General features: G+C 38.3%; 1 protein-coding gene across 1 annotated transcript; it reads right to left on the minus strand.

Annotated features, from left to right (window-relative positions):
- Nucleotides 1-4,979: 4,979 nt before the first annotated feature.
- Nucleotides 4,980-15,746, minus strand: SOX7 (SRY-box transcription factor 7). The gene is made up of 2 exons (XM_026715914.2): nt 15,341-15,746; nt 4,980-9,738 (listed from the first exon to the last, which is right to left on the minus strand). Exons 1-2 carry the CDS (start codon nt 15,576-15,578, stop codon nt 8,846-8,848), a joined length of 1,131 nt encoding a protein of 376 aa, XP_026571699.1. The 5' UTR covers nt 15,579-15,746; the 3' UTR covers nt 4,980-8,845.
- Nucleotides 15,747-19,347: the final 3,601 nt, after the last annotated feature.

Below are 19,347 nucleotides of genomic sequence, written 5' to 3' on the forward strand. Positions count from 1 at the left end.
CAATCAGCTTGTGTTTGTGCAATAAAAAGGACTGCGTTTTTGTCCATCTCAAGCGACAAAATGCCTTTTGCCATGTTTGAGAGCTCTATTTTCAGTGTCAGTAAATTACTTTTAAGGAATGTGCACCTGAAGATTGCATTTTTATACTAGTGGTGGCAATAATGATATATGTCTTAAAAGCTGATTTTTATAGCCTTGCTTTGTATATATTGTCATTACCCTGGGCTTCTTTTCAGATAAAAGGAAGGTTTAAACAGTAAGATATTGTCTATACAGATAAAGTTAATCAGAAAGTTATTTCAGGTATGACTTCTGCCTTAGATACCCTTCCATCAAAAGTGAAGAAGCAAGCAAAAGGAAATGAGGCATGGATGTCTGAATCTTTTTTTTAAGGCTGCAATCTATATTGGGTATTCTAGACCCCCACCACTCAAATATGGGAGTAGTTGACTATACTATTCATCATGTTATTCTTTCAGGGAGACATCTATATGTGTTCACAGAGAGCAAGAAAGCGACGCTATTTTTCTTGAAGTATAAACAAGTCGTGATTTTTCCTCATCCCTTTGCTTAAATATAAAGGTAGCCCCAGGACGCATAACATCCGGTTGGAGGGGCCGGCTACTGTTATCAGTCAGGAAACAGAGCTGGACACATCCTCTCCTAAGTCTCAGCAGCCTAAAGCCACCTCCAGTGGCATGATTTGGCAGGAAAAGACAAAGTTGCGTGTCTTACTCCTTCTCCTTTGCACACAGCAGGAGCCTCCCTCTACAGTTCTGGGAAAATGAATCTTTTTCCTCCTCTAACAGGTCAGAGTGGGAGAATATTTTTTTCTGCCTGAGAAAGCAGCAGAATTCGTAATGTTGGAATGTGAAGTGATGCAGGACAGCCTTACACCGCTGGGTACTAAGAAAAAAATAAGTCTCTGGATGAATTGAAGTCTCTCGGTACAAAGCCCACCTTCCTCCTCCTCCCCTTCCTCATTATCATCAATCTCCACTCAGGATTTCCAAACATTCATCATTTAAAGCAAGCCCACTGGCAGCAGTAACTATTTTTGTTTTAGCAGCAGCCAAAGTTAAATTGAGTGGGAAGGGTCAGACTAAACGAAAGGGGTCTAGAATTTCCTAGAGTTTAATAGATTTTAAAAGCAGCCATCAGTGGAGTGTATTATATATAACACTTTTTCCTATTGCCATTTACCAAGTCAAAATAATGTTTTCACTTTCTCTGAAGGAGGGGACAAATTAAAGGATAAAGTGTGTTACTTAGGAAAAAAGGAGGTTTTATCTTAGTCCAACATTATGATCCCGATTCTAAAGTGTTTCTTGATCCCTGCTTTGAATTTTGGGAGCAAAGGGAGAAAGAACCTAATCATCCATTTTCTGCTGTTCCCCACTCAGAGAGATCTCTTGGTCTGTAAAGATCTGCATTCATATTCCTTCAAGGTAATTGGTTGAGAAATTCATACTAGCACCCCTTTCTCTCACTGTCTCTGTCACACCAAAGTTTTCCCTTTCTCTCTGATGCTTTCTAGTTTCCTTCTCTCTCTCTCTCTCTCTCCCTCTTTCTCCATAGGCAGATTGTGATGAATAATGCAAAGATGCTTCTGTCAAGTAAGGAAGATTTTTTTCAAGACAGTACAACAGTGGTGGGATTAATTTTTTTTTAGTATGGGTTCTGTGGGTGTGGCTTGGTGGGCATGGCAAGGGAAGGATACTGTAAAATCTCCATTCCCACCCCCCTCCCGGGGAAGGTTACTACAAAATCCCCATTCCCTCCCCATCCCACTAACCTGCTTTCCAGCTCCGTTCTCCTGTGCAGGGCAACAAAAGAAGACCCAGCCGATCAGCAGGGACTAGGGAGGCAGAGAATAGATGGGAGCAGGGCCTGTCAGAGGTGGTATTTGCCTGTTCTCCGAAATACTCAAAATTTCTGCTGCCAGTTCTCCAGAACTGGTCAGAACCTGCTTAATACCACCTCTGCAGTACAACTCACTAACAAACTTTGCAAGAATTCAGCTCATTGAAAGCTAAAATCTAAAGTCTTTAGGCGAACAAACTTTTTATCAAAATCTTTCAAAGCTGCAGAAATATAAAAGAATATCCACTGTATTTTACTTCTCTGCTAACAAATCTCTAACTCTTTAAATCTTGAAATTGGTGATCAAGAAGTGGGAGAAAATTCAGCTCCTGTTTCTTCAGATTCATGGAAAATTGTCCTGGGTCAAAAACAGCACGCACATTGGCATGAGCCCAAAGGCTATTCAGAAAGGGTGAGGTGATGATGTATACTATGCCTGAAGTATGTATGTGTGCATATATGAAAACAAAAAGTTATTTTCAGACATTGTTTACTGAAATGGTATTTGTCACCATGCTGCCCTGCTTGCTTCATGATATCACAAGCCATGTTTATAAAATGTGCCAAAGAACTTTTCCTTCTCTTTTCTGATTGTGAATGTGAAAAGTGCATGCATGCACACACCAAGACCTTCTTTCACCATAAACAATATCGGGTTAAACAGAAACATGGTCATGGTTCTGGATTGGTCTGCAAAATTGGCCTTTTTTATTGTGCTCTCTCTGGATTGTTTTCACATTTCTCAAGCTCAGTATTGGAATAGTCACAATACTATCTGGCTAATCCACTACATCTAGACCAGTGTTCTTCAACTTTGGAAACTCAACTCAAGAGTTTAAGTCCACATACCTTAAAGTTGCCAAAGTTGAGAAATACTGGTCTAGAAGATTCTTAAACCTAAGAACCAACCAAGTACGGGAAATTGGTAATGAATTCTCCCATCATTAGTTTCAACTTACAACTTACAATCTTTGTCACACATCAGTAACATTTTATTAATGTTTCACCAAAGATTGATTCTTTGCTATTTTCAATCACTTATGCTAGCGTTAACCCCCAGAACGATCAAAAACTTGTCTTTTGTGTTGAATGACTGTGCTGCATGTATTTTATAATTGCTGTAATGTCTCCCAAGATTAATATCCAGTTCTCTTCACCAGGCTGCTCACTTATCACTGGACAGGATCCATTTTCTCATTTTGTTTTTTAAATGTGGTACTGAAAACATTTTCATTTTTCATTTCATTTTTCAGGAGGGTTGTTTTCATTCATTTCCTAATTTTAACTAATTTTATTACAGTTAACAAATACTTTTACAGTATTAATTTACTGGCTGATCTCAAAAAAGCTATGTGAAGTGAGAACTGGTTATTACTCAGATAAGAAGCCATCAGCAGAACTAAAGCTGTGTTCAAGTTTTCAGACTTTAGGGTTCTATGGAACAGTTTGAAAAGCCTCGTTCTTGTTCATCCTATTGTATTAAAATACCATATAAATCCAAGTTGCATTAGCTTTCCCATTTTACTTACCCTTGGATTACATGAGATGTCACATGGATAGAACTGATATCAAGAATATCAGCTGTATCCCATTCTTTGGGAATTGCAAAATATGGGGTTGGGAACTCCCTGTTCCTTGGAGTTTGTACTTTAAAAAAAAAAACATAGCATAGTTACCTGTCAAGAAGGCTGTAATAATACTGCAGAGAAATACTTTTCAGTATAGGAGCTTCAAGTCATTTGTTGCAGAGGGAGGGCTTTAAAGGGAAAAGATTGGAAGAATTTCATCTCACCAAGGCCCTGTGTTCCCATTTCCATTCTTATTTTTCCTTCCTTTTACTTGAAAACCATATTACTAAAACCAGTGGTAGAGTTTTGTACCATCTCTTTATTATGGCCATTGCATGTATATGATAAAAAGAGATGCAATTTCACAAAGCCATGGCCTTCTTGACTTTTTTTAATCTTCTCCCTACAGATGCCTCAGTTTAGTAGCACAACCTCAGCATGCTTCAAAGGCTGCACATGGGATACTAAGGCATGCTCTGAGGATATAATCAAACTCCATCATTCCAAAAAGAGAGGGGAGTTTTCTTCAAGTTTAGAGTTCTAGAATTCTGGCAAGATGCTGTGGAGGGGACAGAAAGTGGCCTTGAAAGACAGTGGGAAGATCTGTTGTCACGGCAATGTTCAGACTAGCATGGCTTGATCCCATTGCAAGAAATAAATAAACGCAAGGCAATTCCTAATCCACATGAAGATAAAGTGACAGAGGAGTGGAACACATTTAGATTTGCAAGATTCTCTTACTATAGTTTTTCTAATAAATAGCTTTAGATCTACATGGCACTGCTTTCTTAATCTGGGCCTTCTTATAAGGCTGACAGATGCAAGTCTTTTTTTTTTTTCTAGTATTTGGGTGAGAATTTGGAGACCCTGAATTCTTTGAAGCATGAATTCTTTAAATGCAGAGCTGCCTCTAGTCTTAAAATTAAAATGCTGGATTAAGGGGAAAGCATACCCAATATTTAGGGAGCTCATTAAATATATTATATGGAAAATACACAGAGCTTTCCAGTCGATCTTTCAATATGAATCTATAAGGAACTCAACCTTTTCAAATAAAAATGAGGAATCACAAGAATTCACTTAAATGAATTGAAGTTTGAGGAACAATTCTATCAGGTCTATTTAGGATCACTAAGGAGTATGACCAAACAAATCTCCAAACCCCAGCAGCTGTTTTCCAACACGTTTATGCATTTTTGAATACAATGTTGCCCTATTCTATGCATCATGTTTTCACATATACTGGAATTCTAGGTGTTGTATATCTTGTACATCGCACCCGATTCATTGGAGTTCTCCCTTGCAAAGTTTACATCAATTGCAGATTATGAATCAAGTGAACTAGATATGTTATCAGAGAAATTAGCTTTTATAAAAGATATTGAAATCTGGGTGAAAATATTAAAGAACTTATAAGGGATGGAGTTCCTCCCTTATACTACCGCCTCCATGTATCTAAACAGATTAACCCTCTTTACATAAACTTATTTAAATATATCAACTGAAATTATCAAGAGCAAAGAGTAACGCACAAAAGAATTATCTTAGCAACTTGTGTTTAATTCATTTATTCTTTAATATATATAAAAACATTATTTGTAGATTAAACCACATATTTGAGGAACAAAATTAGAAAAGCAGAATGATATAAACTAGCAATTAATCACTACACTACCATTAAACTGTTAAATAACTGATTAACACAGAAACAGTTGATTTCCATCAATGTAAGGAAGTTCTATCAATAAAAACACATGGTGAGGAAGGGGTAATCTGTAAAAAATACATGTATACAGTGCCATTCCAGGCAAAATAAGACACAGAAAAGAGGATAATTTTTACTTTTAAATGCAAAGGTTTTTTTTTTTCTCTAGGATGATTTGATAAAAATGGAGCATTACTAATACAAAATCCTTTTCAACAAAACTCTCCCTAGATCTTTTGCCAGCAGTGAAGCTGGCTAACAGAAGTAGGAGAACAAAGTTAAGAAAAATGAGAAGATGGGAGAGGCCTTGATGTTAAATTAAGTTCATACAGCAATTCAGGTGCTTTAAGACTTAATTGGAGTCTAAGAATGTCCTCAGATTGGCTCCTTGTAAAAAAAAGTCTATGAACAATCTACAATCTTTCCCTTTCACACCGAGTAACTATAGACAGCCTTTGAAATTAATCACCAAAATCTTTGTCATAATTATTTACCTACCAAACTGATGGTAGGTACAATTTATTTCAGTACTACAGTATTCATTCCTTTTTGCCATGTTAGACCAGCATAACCATTGATAAGTCATCTGCCCAAATTTTAATAGCTAGAAAATCTATCATTTACGTCTTAGCATAATCTTATTAAGATCAATGAGATTGCAACAATGGAAACTGTTACTGGATCACTAAGTACAATCTTTCCATCCTCCAAAATGTCAAAACATATGGAGTTACTGTACAAAATCTATACACTTCCTTATATGGAGTTTCTCTTAGACAGGGGTGGGCTACTAAGGGTTTGTATGGGTTTGGGCATGCACTCACTGAACCAGTTGTGAAACTGGTAGAAGCCCACCACTGCTCTTAGAGACAAATTAATGATCCATTTTAATTTTCACTGAATCCCTGATAAAGACATCTTAAGCCATACTACGAGGAATAAGGTATATGCAGGCTCGCTTTACAAGCAGGAATTGGGTGAAGCAGCTGTCACTCAAATGAACTTCTTGCTAGTAAATCTGGGTTTTCTGCTAGAGAACTGAGTTCCAGAGAAGAGCAAGAAATCTGAGTTTTCTTGATTTTTTAACAAATCCAGAATGTGCAGCAACTGGAGCTAGTCTGCAGTTTGCCAAGAAGGACCAGAGCAGATCAGACAATTTGTGACGTAACAATTTAATCAATACTGGCCAAAGGGGCAAAGAAATGGAGGAAGCGGATGACTGAACACATGGGAAAATGTTTTTCAAGTACATCAAGGACTTATAAATAAGATTTGAAACAATAATCCTAAATTATAGGAAAATTTCCAATTGAATATAGGCAGTCCTCGTTTAGTTATCAAAACTGGGACCTGCAACTTGATCGCTAAGCAATTACTCAATTAATCAACTCTGTTTATGATCTTACTGAAGCTTCACTATGCACCTTTCACTGGGTATATCATGCAGAAGCAAAGCATTTATTTTATTTCTATAGCCTCACATCTCAGCAAATGACTCTCGGTGGCTCACAATTCAAAAACGTATTATTTGGATTAAATGGAGAACTGAATGCAACAGCCGAAATTGTCCCTGAAATTGATTTTAATTTGTCTTAGAAATTGATTTTGTCTTAGAAATTTGGATGAGGATGGCATGCTTTAGTAAGAAACCTTTTTTTATTGAAAAAAACTTGTACAATAATTTTGAAACTGAAGAGTTCGGCATGTTTAAAAGGGAATTCTAAGTATGTTTAAATATAAAAGGAAGCAAATATGCTAGTACCTTTGGCAAAGAAGGTACATCAAATATATATTTATAAGGCTACATCTCCCAGAAGTCAACCATCACATAGAAAAATGCTAAGGGACAGTGTTTTCTCCCATGCATTTAAATATACCATATCATCAAGATAGGTTACTTAAGATAACTGCATTTTTGAAATACTGTACAGGCTGTTATACTTCTCTAAAGCCAAAAATATATTTGGGGTCAATAATACCTTCCACAGTGTAAATTTCTCACTGCTTATAAAATACCCATTAGGGGATGAGAAGGGAATCTGTTTTTCCTAAATTATAGGTTGTTCATAAGTTTATAAGAAGCCAAGAAAAAAATCCCACCCAGAAAAGAACACTCCACATAGACTTTTAAACTTAAAAGCAGCTTCTGGGATAGGATGAGGGAGATCTCTTTGACATTCTTTGTTGACTGTTTATATCATAAGGAGTCCAAAGCATAATAGCAAACATGCTAAGATTATTAGCCTTTATATGTAACCAGCTTGGGTGATGATGGCTGTCAGCTAACTTTTCTGGAAAACAGCTTGTTATGGAAGATGCCTGACTCCTATTTCCCCCCACTCCAATGGACCTCCAGATCCATTTAGATTAGAATTAAAGGTATATAAAACAAATATATATCCTCACCCTGAAATGTTCAGTTCTGATCTTGAAATGATTTGTACACTTCTTGCTAAAATTAAAATGTTATTGAGGTGAACTTCACCTATTTTGACACTTGAAATTCATTCTCAAATGCTAATATTTGCACCTGATGCTTCTCTCGTGGTTATTTCCAAACATAAAACACCTCTTCCACAGGCAAGAAGAGAAGATCCTGAAAGATGCAAAGGGCAACAGCCAAACCGTGTCCTGTTTTCAAAAAACAAAAAGCTAGCGTACATTGTGATTGTTAGACCCTTCCTAAAAATTGCAATACCATACAGGCACTACAATGAGAATTAGCACAGTGTTGTTCAAAGCCACACGCAATTCTTCTGACCTATATTTTGTGATGAGATTATATAGCCCCATTTACCACTGATCATGATGAAATCCCACCTTATGATGATTATGATGCAGTCCCACCTTGCTTTGCCCTGTTTTGTCCTACTGCTATAGCCAATTTTCAGTTTGTTGACATAAGCCAAACTGAAAGAGATGATAGGGCCTAGGTGGTTCGCAGCATGAGGCCCTTGTAGTTGCAAAAGTTCATAGGAGAGGGACATTTTTAAAGAGCTATACATTCATTTGATTACCCTTATTGGGGCATATTCTACTGATTTTAAGATAAAAAATTATTTAGCCAGAGACAACAGGAAGATAAGTGGCTCAATCACCAAGGATAATGAAGTTTCTGTGATAGCACTTTTGACATAGTTACATACTCTGTTTCAGCTTTGACAGGGAAAAATCTCCTATGCGAGCCCATGAAAGCAAATAGGAATTGTGCAAAGAGCAAAAACACTTGAGAAGACATCCTGCATAACAAATTGAAAGTGTACAGACATACAGATAAACATCTGAGTCTGCTTAGTAGTGGTTTCTCTAGGAAATGTGTCCAAGGGCATCTTTGGTTGAAAGACTCCATAAGTGGTCATGTATATTTCCTGATGTCCTTCCTCTGTAGTTAGACCAGATTTGTAAGTATTATTACTATACCAGCTCTGTCTGGGCCCCTCAGTTTGATGAAAGAACAAGAATTCTTTTATCTAAGTCAACATACTAAGGTGCCTTGATGCATCATTGAAGATGTATCCTTTTAATTGGGTTACAAAGACACTTCTGAAGACAGACGCTCAATAGTTAGACTGGGTACAAAGAATGTTGGCAAACTGGAGTAATTATCTAGAAAGTGAACCCCAAAGTTATTTCAGTTCAGGGAAACCCGGAGAAAAGGAAACCATCTGTCCAGCAAACTGGTCCACAGGACAAATCTCACCTCTCTGACCTAAGAAATGCTGTAATTATTGTAATATGTAGCTGTTGCATCTGCAAGGACAGAAATTAAGCTGGTTTCTGAGGAGTGTGAGCTGCTTGCTGTCTGAGAGACCTGGACATGTCCGTTGACGGAGAGCCCACTGGGCTCTGGATGTCCAGGGGCACTGAGATACTGATCAAACTCATTGCGGTCCATCTCCTCTAGAAGATCGGCTTGGCTCAGTTGATCCAGACTATCAAAGTTCTGATGCTCCGGGGGAGGTGAGAGTTGGCCAAGATGGTTGTGGAGGCTGGGGACTTGGAGATTAGGAGGGAAAGCTGGGGAGTAATAATTTCCTGTGGGAGGTGCTGGGCAATTGGAGGAAGCAGAGTGCATCGTGGAAGCTGATTGAGAGATTGCCATGTGACCCAGAGAGTGGTTGCACTGGAGAGGGCTGGTGGCATATTCTAGAGAGTAGGTGTCTCCAGACATACGGGGACGGCGAGGGTCTTCAGGACAAGGGGAGGAGAAGAAACTCTGCTCTGGATCTATCACATCCAAAGGTGACATCTCAGGAGGAGTAGGCAGCCCATATGGATAGGTGTCCATTGGAGTACCTGTGTTACTGCTCTGGACCTCCTGGTATCTCCTGAGGTTTGGCATTATTGAGGCAGCTGAGTAGTCATCTTTCTCACCCACTGCTCGGCTGCACACCCTCTTCTCAGGCATGTGGTCTTGGTCCCTGGAGAGGCTACCCAGCAGGAAGCCCGGCTCCACCCGCTTGCAGATCCGCTTGACCTGCTTCTTTCTTCTGGGCCGATATTTGTAGTTGGGGTAGTCTTGCATGTGTTGAACCCTCAGCCTTTCCGCCTCTTCAACATAAGGTCTTTTCTGGGACGGGGTTAAAGACTTCCACGATTTGCCTGTAAGGAAAAAGAGAAGTTTCCCTTTTTATATTGGGAAGAATGAATTAAGCCCCTCCCCATCTATTGGTGAATTAAACTGACATTTATTTGCTGCTCTCCACTACACCTCTTCATATTATTTCATTTCAATCATAAGAAATGTATTCAATAACAAAACCAACGTCTTTTGTTGTTCTGCAAAACACCATGCATACAGCAAATACTAGTATTTTGACTTTGGGAGAATGGTGGAAGAATTGCCCCTTGTGCAAAATTAACGCAGGCTCTTTTGGAGCAGAGTGGCTAATAGATTTAAGTAAATAAAAAATACAGGAAATAGAGCTTACATAAAAGAACTCTCTACCACATCATAGCAAATTGAGCCTTGCTTTTATTTCCACATGTGTTTTCATAGAGGCTTACCTTCTTCACCCCTTGAGACAGCAAAAGTGGTGCATGTGACTTTGCATTTGCCATTTATCTTGCAAAACACGTGGGAAGTTTTGGATCAAGTGAGATACTGTTCCAATGTTTCTTGGTGAGCCAGTGATTTTTCCCATAAACAGAATTAGATGGTAAAAGTAATGGTCTTCCTTGACCCAAGACTCCAGGTTAATTTCATGTGAGATTGCCCAAAGAATAAAATCAGTGCCAGAGATCCTTTGGTCCTCACCAAAATAAATGAGCAGTTTACAGAGAGGGGGCCTTCTGAACAGCAACTCTGAAATTAGAAATGTTCAAGACAACGCATTTAGCGCCAGACATAATTACCCTGTTTGGCACTAGCTTGTCCTTTAAATCCTAGACTCTTTAATTTTACAAACCTTATTTGTTGGATTTGTTCATTTTTAGTTATTCTGCTCAATTTTTACTGTCCTGATTTGTTTTTGTATCCAATTCATATTTTTAAACATTATACCATAGGTAAGTTATTTGTGGACCACAAGAGAAAGCAAATCTAGTCACTTAGGAAAAAAACACCTCCCCCCAAATAATTTTTCAGCTGTGAAAAACTTACTTGAGGTATGATAGTTTTACTCTGTTTTCTAGCTCAAGTGTAGGGAAAACGTTGTTTTCTGAAGTTACGATCAGAAAGGGCTGTATGGGACCCAGCAGGCTACAGATTGTCACTTCCTATCTAAAGAATGAAGTATCAGCCATGGGCAGTTTTATTTGTTGTAGTTACAAGACAGCAATCCCATTTCACTGGAATGTTGCAGAAATAAAGCGAAAATTGTACATTCTGCATATGGTATTGGTTCCATAAATAGTAATAAAAATACCAGCTCATGGGATTCTGAAAGCATATGAAAATTCTACTAGACTTCAAAAAAGTCTCAGCACTTAGGTTCCATACTGGCTAATCTAATGTTTCAGGAAAGCCAAACGCAAATAAAAGGGCACTGCGTAGAATACCTTCACCAATATTTGACTATTAACAGCAACAGCCCTGAAAACATCTACTCCACATAACTAACTATCCCTTTTTTAAAAAGCCGCCAAATTTAAGGCTAAGGAATTTCTTTAGTCGACAACAATCGGGATATTTTTTAATCTTCTATGCACAGAAGCTGGCCGTCAGTTGGCTGCATTGGGCCAGATTTCCCAAAACTAGGCAATTTCCCTGATGTGTGAACTTCAACACAAAGAATGATGCAGCTTCCACTGCCTTAGCTAAGAATTATGGGGAGTCCTTACACATCTGAAGAGCCTGAAGCTTGGGGGAAAGAGGAGAAAAGGGACATTCCTTGCAAACTTTAAAATATAAAGTAAGACAATACAACTTTTGGACAACATTTTAAATCTTTTATGAGAGAAGTAGTATGTTCTAATATAATTCTTTACCTTCACTTGAGGACAGAATTGTATGAAAAGTAAAATATTGAAAGTAAACACTGAGGTTTACTGGCATGTAATACTCCTCATGAAATATGAGGCAATTTGTGTTTCCAGTGTATTAAAAAGTACCACCAAACCCCAATATAAATTTTGGAATTTTTCGTATTTTTTGTTTACCAAAGCAAAATGTAACTTTGAAAATGTAGTTCACATTTAAATGATAGATATTCCTAGCAACCAAGTATGCTTAGCACATCAGGCAAAGCCCTTCAAAGCAAAGGAATTATGAGCTAAATATAGGCAGTGAAACTTTAAAATGAAAAATTTCTAGCATTGTACCAAAAAAAGCTGTATTGGGCAAGTAAAAAAATTAATAAAAAATGATAAAAATTAATCGGGAGTTTCATTTCCAAGGCTTCCATTTGATACTTTTATAAAATTGAAGGTCAAAATAGTAACATAAATACTTTGCGGTACCAAAAATGTAAAGGGGTTGTCAATCAGTCTTGAATTTGAATTGTTCTCTCTTCCCACATGTCAACATTGAACACCAACAGAATGTATGTTAATTTGCCAATAAAAAACAATTTAATTTGCAAAGGAAAATCATACATCTCTGCTTTGGAAACTAACAGCTTTTTTGCTTCTAGTATGCTAGACACTCATTTGGGGAAATGCCCAGCTAAATAAAACAAGGTTTGCTTCTGAATGGGAATGTACAAGATTGTACTAGTACGTGTGGCATGTAAAACCACAAATAGGCTTTTTCCTCTCTTAACACTGAATGAAAGTATTCGTTGCTTAAGTCCATCCATATTCTTAAATGCTTCCTTCAAGATAGAGGCAATACACAATTTGAACTAAACTAAATTTATATGTAAAATTTTCAACATCTCTGAAATTATATTTCAAATACCAGTTTGGAGAGCACTGGTTGCAAAATTAAGTTTCACGTTTTGTTGACTATAATACTTTTAGCCACTCATGTAACAAAAGCAACAATTCACAATTGCTCCTGTCCCAAGGAGAGAAAAAAAGCATCAGGAAAAAAAAAGTAAAAAAAAAGAGTAAAAACTTTAACTCTTCTTTGCTGTTATATATTAACACAGTTAACTCATCTTGACTCTGCTGCTCAAGGATGCAAATTAGGTAATTTATGCAGATAAGACTGGTATGTATCATTTATCCTCAGCGCAGTATCTCTGACTATAACTTATTTATTTTAGCTGGAAAAAAACCTCAGCATTCTATGATATTATTAAAGTTATTTCCTTTAGAGGTAAACTTTGCTATATTCTACAAAAGGAATAACCTGAACATCATTATTTGTGCAACATGAGTTTGTAATCCATGTCCAATTTTTTTAGAAGGATGGGACCCGCAGCAAAGTTCTCCAGAACTCCAGCAGGAAATAGGCCACTATGTGGAAATGTGTTTCAATGGTATTAATTATAAAATACCGCATATCAAATGGAATAGTCAATGATTACAAAGAAAGATATTGGCGTCACACTGCTATATAAATATTTATGATATTCAGCAGCAGTGGGGAATAAAACACAAATTTTACTTTGGGAAATATTAGGAATGCTTTTATTTTATTTTTATTTATTTATTATTTATTAAATTTATTTGCCATCTATCTCACCATAAGGAGATTCTGGGTAGCTTCTGGAATGGTACGGAAATCTCCAACAATGATCCTTTTTGCAGATGTCTAGTGCGACCACTTTTGCAACACTGTGCTGTCTACATCTCTAGGTTATTGCCTTGAAAAAAATATGTCAACAACAAAAAAGGCAAAACTACGCAACTGAAATTGTACAGGAACTGAATTCCTATCTCTCTAGAGGAAAGACTTTTTCACGTAGAGAGAAAAACGACATATAAATATGTGATAAAATTAACCTTCCTAACACTGTGGAAAATGTATCTCACTTAACAACTAAGAAATAACCTTCAGAATATTTTGCAATAAAAATGTTTTAAAATTTAGAAGTCCCCCAAGCATTCACACCACCACTATGCCACACTGTGTAAATCTATACAATACTAACTGGAAAAGAAATCCTGTCAGGTTTCTTTCCAAGGGAAGATGCTTAAGCTCAGGTAGCATAAGCCTAAGGTAGTGATGGTCCTTTGGAAATTGCTTTAAAATCTCCATTTAAAAGGATGAAAAGCATTTGAATGAGCCAGGCAGCTTTTAGAAATGGCAGGAGATACAGCACTCTATTGCTACAATCCCTATTGCAGAGAAAGTCTTCGTAAATTCAATGAGGTTTATTCCTATGTAGCATCCTCGAGGATTTCACCACTACGATACAGTTCTACAAAAGCCTGATCAGAAAGATGACTTACTGAATTCAGTGAGGTTATTTGTTGGCAAAAGGACATGAGACTAGTTTAGAATGCATTATAGCTAGGTGTTAAAACTGAAATAGGAGTACCACATGAGATGACAGAAATCCCTGCTCTCTAAGTTTAAATCAGTTCATGTTACTGCAATGTTTTGTGGTTAGAAAGTTATATTTGATAACTTTGTGTTGGTTTTGAAAAATATTTATCCTTCTTGATTTTTTTTTAATCAAAATATTTTTACACTTTCAATTTTGATGTCTTTTTACAGAGAATGCTGCTTGCAAGGTTAAAAATATTTAAAAGTGTTGCCTAACTCTGTAATGAATGCTTGGAGATGCACTCCACAAAGATTCAAAAGAATATAGTTGAAAGATTCACATTATTTGTTTTTATTAATTTTCCCCAGATTAGCAGTGTGTTCTTAGTGTGGCAAATAAAGTATCCAAATCAAAAGATTTAAGATTTTTTTTAAAAAATAAAATACATATAATCAAAATATACCTTAAAATTCCTGGATAAAAATGACTACAATGTAGCATTTTTTTAAAAATAAGAAAAATATATTTCTGTGTTTGCCTGTAAGACTCATATTATCGTTACTTTATTACCATGTTAAAAAACTTCAAAATTCATCCCAAGTGATCTTGAACACACTGAGAACACACCGAGAAAATATTTTTTTTTAATTTGTGCATCTGTAATTCATCAGATGTTCAATACATTTTCAAATAGATTTGCTCCTTAAAGAAAATTAATTTTGCCCAATGAGTTCTGTGGTAATTCAACTACTTAATACCAATGTCAGCAATAATACAACAATGACATTATTTTAGAAAAGTTAGCACCTTTTAAATTTAGATACCCAAATATATTCTCAAGAAGAAATGAAGAGAAAAACTAAGTTTTCAAAAGCACCCTTTAAAAGAGCCGCTGTTTCAGAATTTTATAGGTACAAATAATTAATGTAAGATAATTTCAGCCGAGGGTGCTTTAAGTTTAAATATCCTCGATCCACTTCTCTGAGAAAAGAACTGTTTGGGGCCAAAAAAAAAAAAAACCCTGTTGGGTTGCAACTCCGCTGGCAACGAACAATCCTAAGGCTTTCTAAAATAAGGAGATTTCTTCCCTCTTAAAATCTATGGAGTAAATTCCATTTACTCCAACGGGAGAGCGAAATGCAGCAGATTTCACCCAGTAACTTCAGGAGAAGAATTGTAGACGCCGCACCGCTCCCCAAATTCACTGAGGATGAGGAAAGGTTGGTTGTACCCGTAATTTTGTTTTTCACAGGCTAACCCTCAACCGAAACATCCCGGCCTGGGTCATTCGGCGCTCGGCACAGCGAGCGACTTCGTAAAGCCGGAGTGGCGCAAAACGCGCCAAAGTCCCTCTCGCTCCGCTCACTCGGGCGGGCTCCGCTCACCCAGCATCTTGCTCAGCTCGGCGTTGTGCAGGTCCGGGTTCTGGACTGCCAGGCGCTTCCTCTCGTCCTTGGCCCACACCATGAAAGCGTTCATGGGGCGTCGGATGCGGCTTTCGGGGTTTCCCTTCTCCGTCCGGGGCACCGCGGAGGCTGAGGTCCCGCTGCCCCCGTCGGACAACTCCAGAGCCGAGCAGTCCAGCCTCTCCGCCCACGCGAAGGAACCCAGCAGCGAAGCCATGCCGTCGAGGCACGCGGGACTCCAGCCGGCGCCCCCCCCACCTCTCTACGCGCGACCGCGCAACCGCACGTCCTACGGCCCCGCAGCCTCACCCTGCCGCCCCAGCAAGCGCCTTTCCCGCGGCCTCGCTCTATTTATGAGCTTCTATGAGCTTCCTCCGGTGCCGTCTGGGAAGTGGCCGGCTCCGCCTTGAGCGCGCCCTCCGTCCCTCCCTCGCCTCTTGTCGGAGGGTGAGACGCGAGGTCGCGGGGAAGGCGAAAGGGAGGCGCGGGCAAAGCAAGCGAGCGACCCGCCGCCTTCCCTTCGCTCCCAGTATAGATGTGAGCAAAACAAAAACAAAAACCGAAAAAAAGCCGTGCCTCTGAGCAAGCGCCGAGTGCTGCCCGTCTTAAAAGGCAATCTTTAACGATCTTTGATAGACATCGGTCGACACCGTCCCCGCGGGCTTGCCACGCACAGCCTTCCTTGCCACTCCCCACTTTGCAACTTGGCAAGCCTTCCAGATATGAAGAGCTAAGGACACTTTAGCCTCTCTTTTAACAGACGTGAGTCCCACTAGGCTGTTACCGGTCCCCAGAAGCTCACACCTATGGCGTCCCTTCCTTAAAAAGAACAACACATGCTCTTATTTCAAGAGGTTGATAATGGTGATGTCATTACCAAGAAAGATGGGCAGAAGGAAGTATAGGAAGCAAAACAAAAAATACTGCAAGAAAGCAAAGAAAATACTGCAAAATCCTTGCATTTCCTCTATATCCACCTGAGCCAGAATAACCATATTTCTCTGATTCAGCAACACATTTCAGCTTCCAGACCTGAGAAAGGCATATATACAGGAACTTTCCAATACTTTCTCCTAGCTCTTTCATTCTTATTCCAGATGGGTTTTTGTATGTGAATTTGCACCTATGACTGTACATACAACATACTCATGTAGACTGCTAACTTAATCCATTTTCTGGGTTCACACAATACTTTTTAAAATTTATTTATTTGTTCGTTGGTTTGTTTATTTATTTAGTCAAGCATGCATTTGATAATATATATAAGTATAAACATGATTATTAATACATGAAATAGATACGAATAAAAGGGAACATTAAGACAGGGACGGTAGGCATGTTGGTACGCTTATGCACGTCCCTTACAGACTTCTTAGGAATGGGGTGAGGTCAACAGTAGACAGTTTGAGGTTAAAGTGTTTGAGGTTAGTGGGAGAAACCACAGAGTCAGGTAGAGTATTCCAGGCATTGACCACTCTGTTGCTGAAATCGTATTTCTTGCAATCGAGTTTTGTGTGGTTTTCCCTGAGTTTGTATCTATTGTGTGCTTGTGTATTGTTGAGGTTGAAGTGAAGTTGTCATTGACGGGTAGGACATTGTAATCGATAATTTTATGTAGTACGCTCAGGTCAGACCAAAGGTGCCATAGTTCTAAGTTATGTAAGCCTAAAATTTCAAGTCTGGAGGCATGTTGTGAGTAGAGGAGTAAAGGACTCTTCTCATGAAATATTTCTGGACTCTCTTGATTGTATTAATGTATGATATGCAGTGCGGATTCCAGAGAGATGAGCTGTATTCAAGAACTGGTCTAGCAAATGTTTTGTATGCTCTAGTTAGTAGTACAATATTACCGGAGAAAAGGCTTTTCAGGATTAGGTTAACAACTCTTTATGCTTTTTTGGCAATGCTGTTACAGTGGGCTCTAGCACTTAGATCATCAGAGATGAGAACTCCAAGGTTATACTTGTCAAATAAAATAGGGCTGGATTAGTGTTCACAACTTTCTTTGCTATCATCCTGTTGTCTAGATTTCTGCAGCTCAAAGCTGGTAGCTGTCCCTTAAATAAGTTGGATTAATGTAACATGCAAGGCACAAAAAATAAAACTAAGGCAAACACTAACCAAATATAGCATACTGTATTTAGAAAAGCATTAGGTAATTTTAACCTGATCTAGTTATGCATGTTGCAGAAATGCTGAATTTATGGGTTTATGAAAATAAAATAGAAATAGGAGGTGGGAATTACAGTTCATCTCTTCCTTTCATTTCTTTGGAGTGTATATTCCTGTGAATAAGAATAAGGTTAGTCACACTGATATAAATGTATCCATCTACAATACTATCCTTAGGAATACATGAAGCTAAATAACTTGCTTACCTCAAACTATTGATCTATATAGTTCAGCATACATGGCTGGTTATAGTGCCATAGAAATCTTTTGAACTCCTTCCAGGCAAGAAATGTCAAGGAATGACCCTGAGACATGATTCTTTCCCAAATTCAGTTTAAGCATCAAATGTAAACATCAAACTCTGTATGTTTTAAATATCAAAGGAATAGAATAGAATAGAATACTTTATTGGTCAAGTGTGATTGGACACACAAGGAATTTGTCTTGGTGTAAATACTCTCAGTATACATAAAAGAAAAGATACACTTGTTAAGAATCAAGAATCATAACCTACAACACTTAATGATAGTCATAGGGTACAATCAGCAATCAAATCACACTAGGAAACAGTCAATATAAACCATAAGGATACAAGTGACAAAGTTACAGTCCTACAATCACAAGTGGGAGGGGATGGGTGATAAGGAGTGATGAGAATATTAACAGTAATAGTAATGCAGACTTTGTAATAGTTGAGCAGTGTTGAGGGAATTATTTGTTTAGCAGAGTGATGGCTTTTGGGAAAAAAAACTGTTCTTGTGTCTAGTTGTTCTGGTGTGCAGTGATCTATAGCGTCATTTTGAGGGAAGGAGTTTAAACAGTTTATGTCCAGGATGTGAGGGGTCTGTAAATATTTTCACAGCCCTCTTTTTGACTCATGCATTATACAGGTCCTCAATTGAATGCAGGTGGGTAGTAATTGCTTTTTCTGCAGTCCTAATTATCCTCTGAAGTCAGTGTCTGTCCTGTTGGGTTGCAGAACCAAACCAGACAGTTATAGAGGTGCAGATGATAGACTCAATAATTCCTCTGTAGAACTGGATCAGCAGCTCCTTGGGCAGTTTGAGCTTTCTGAGTTGGCGCAGAAAGAACATTCTTTGTTATGCTTTTTTAATGTCGTTTTTGATGTTAGGTGTCCATTTAGGTCATGTGATATAATAGAATCTAGAAATTTGAATGTCTCTACTGTTGATACTGTGTTGTCTAGTATTGTAAGAGGTGGTAGTATGGGAGGGTTTCTTCTAGTCTGCCACCATTTCTACAGTTTTGAGTGTGTTCAGTTCCAGATTGTTCCAGTTACAAGTTGTGTAACCTCCTGTCTGTATGCGGATTCATCATTGTCTTGAATGAGACCAATCACTGTTGTATCATCAGCAAACTTCAGTATTTTAACAGATGGATCGTTTGAGATGAAGTCATTGGTATATAGGGAGAAGTGGAGAAAGCACACAGCTTCGGGGGGCGGGGGGCTGTGCTGATTGTACAGGTATCAGATGTGATTCTGCTTACCTTCACCTGCTCCTTCCTGTCTGTTAGGAAGCTTATGATCCACTTACAAGTGTGTTCAGGTACTGCTAGTTGGTTTAATTTACTTAGAAGCGTGTCTGGAATGATGGTATTGAATGCTGAACTAAAGCCTACAAAGATGACCCTTGCGTAGTGATTTGGAGATTCAAGTTGTTATAGGATGTAACGCAGAGCCATGTTAACAGCATCATCTGTCAATCTATTTGCTCGGTATGCAAACTGAATGGGATCTAACAGCAGATCTGTGATGGTTTTCAGGTGGGACAGCATAAGCTTTCTTTCCAAAC

Source organism: Pseudonaja textilis, chromosome 1 (genome assembly GCF_049901715.1).
Source record: "Pseudonaja textilis isolate UNSWEBS1 chromosome 1, rPseTex1.2, whole genome shotgun sequence".
In the NCBI taxonomy this organism is placed as follows: Eukaryota; Metazoa; Chordata; class Lepidosauria; order Squamata; family Elapidae; genus Pseudonaja; species Pseudonaja textilis.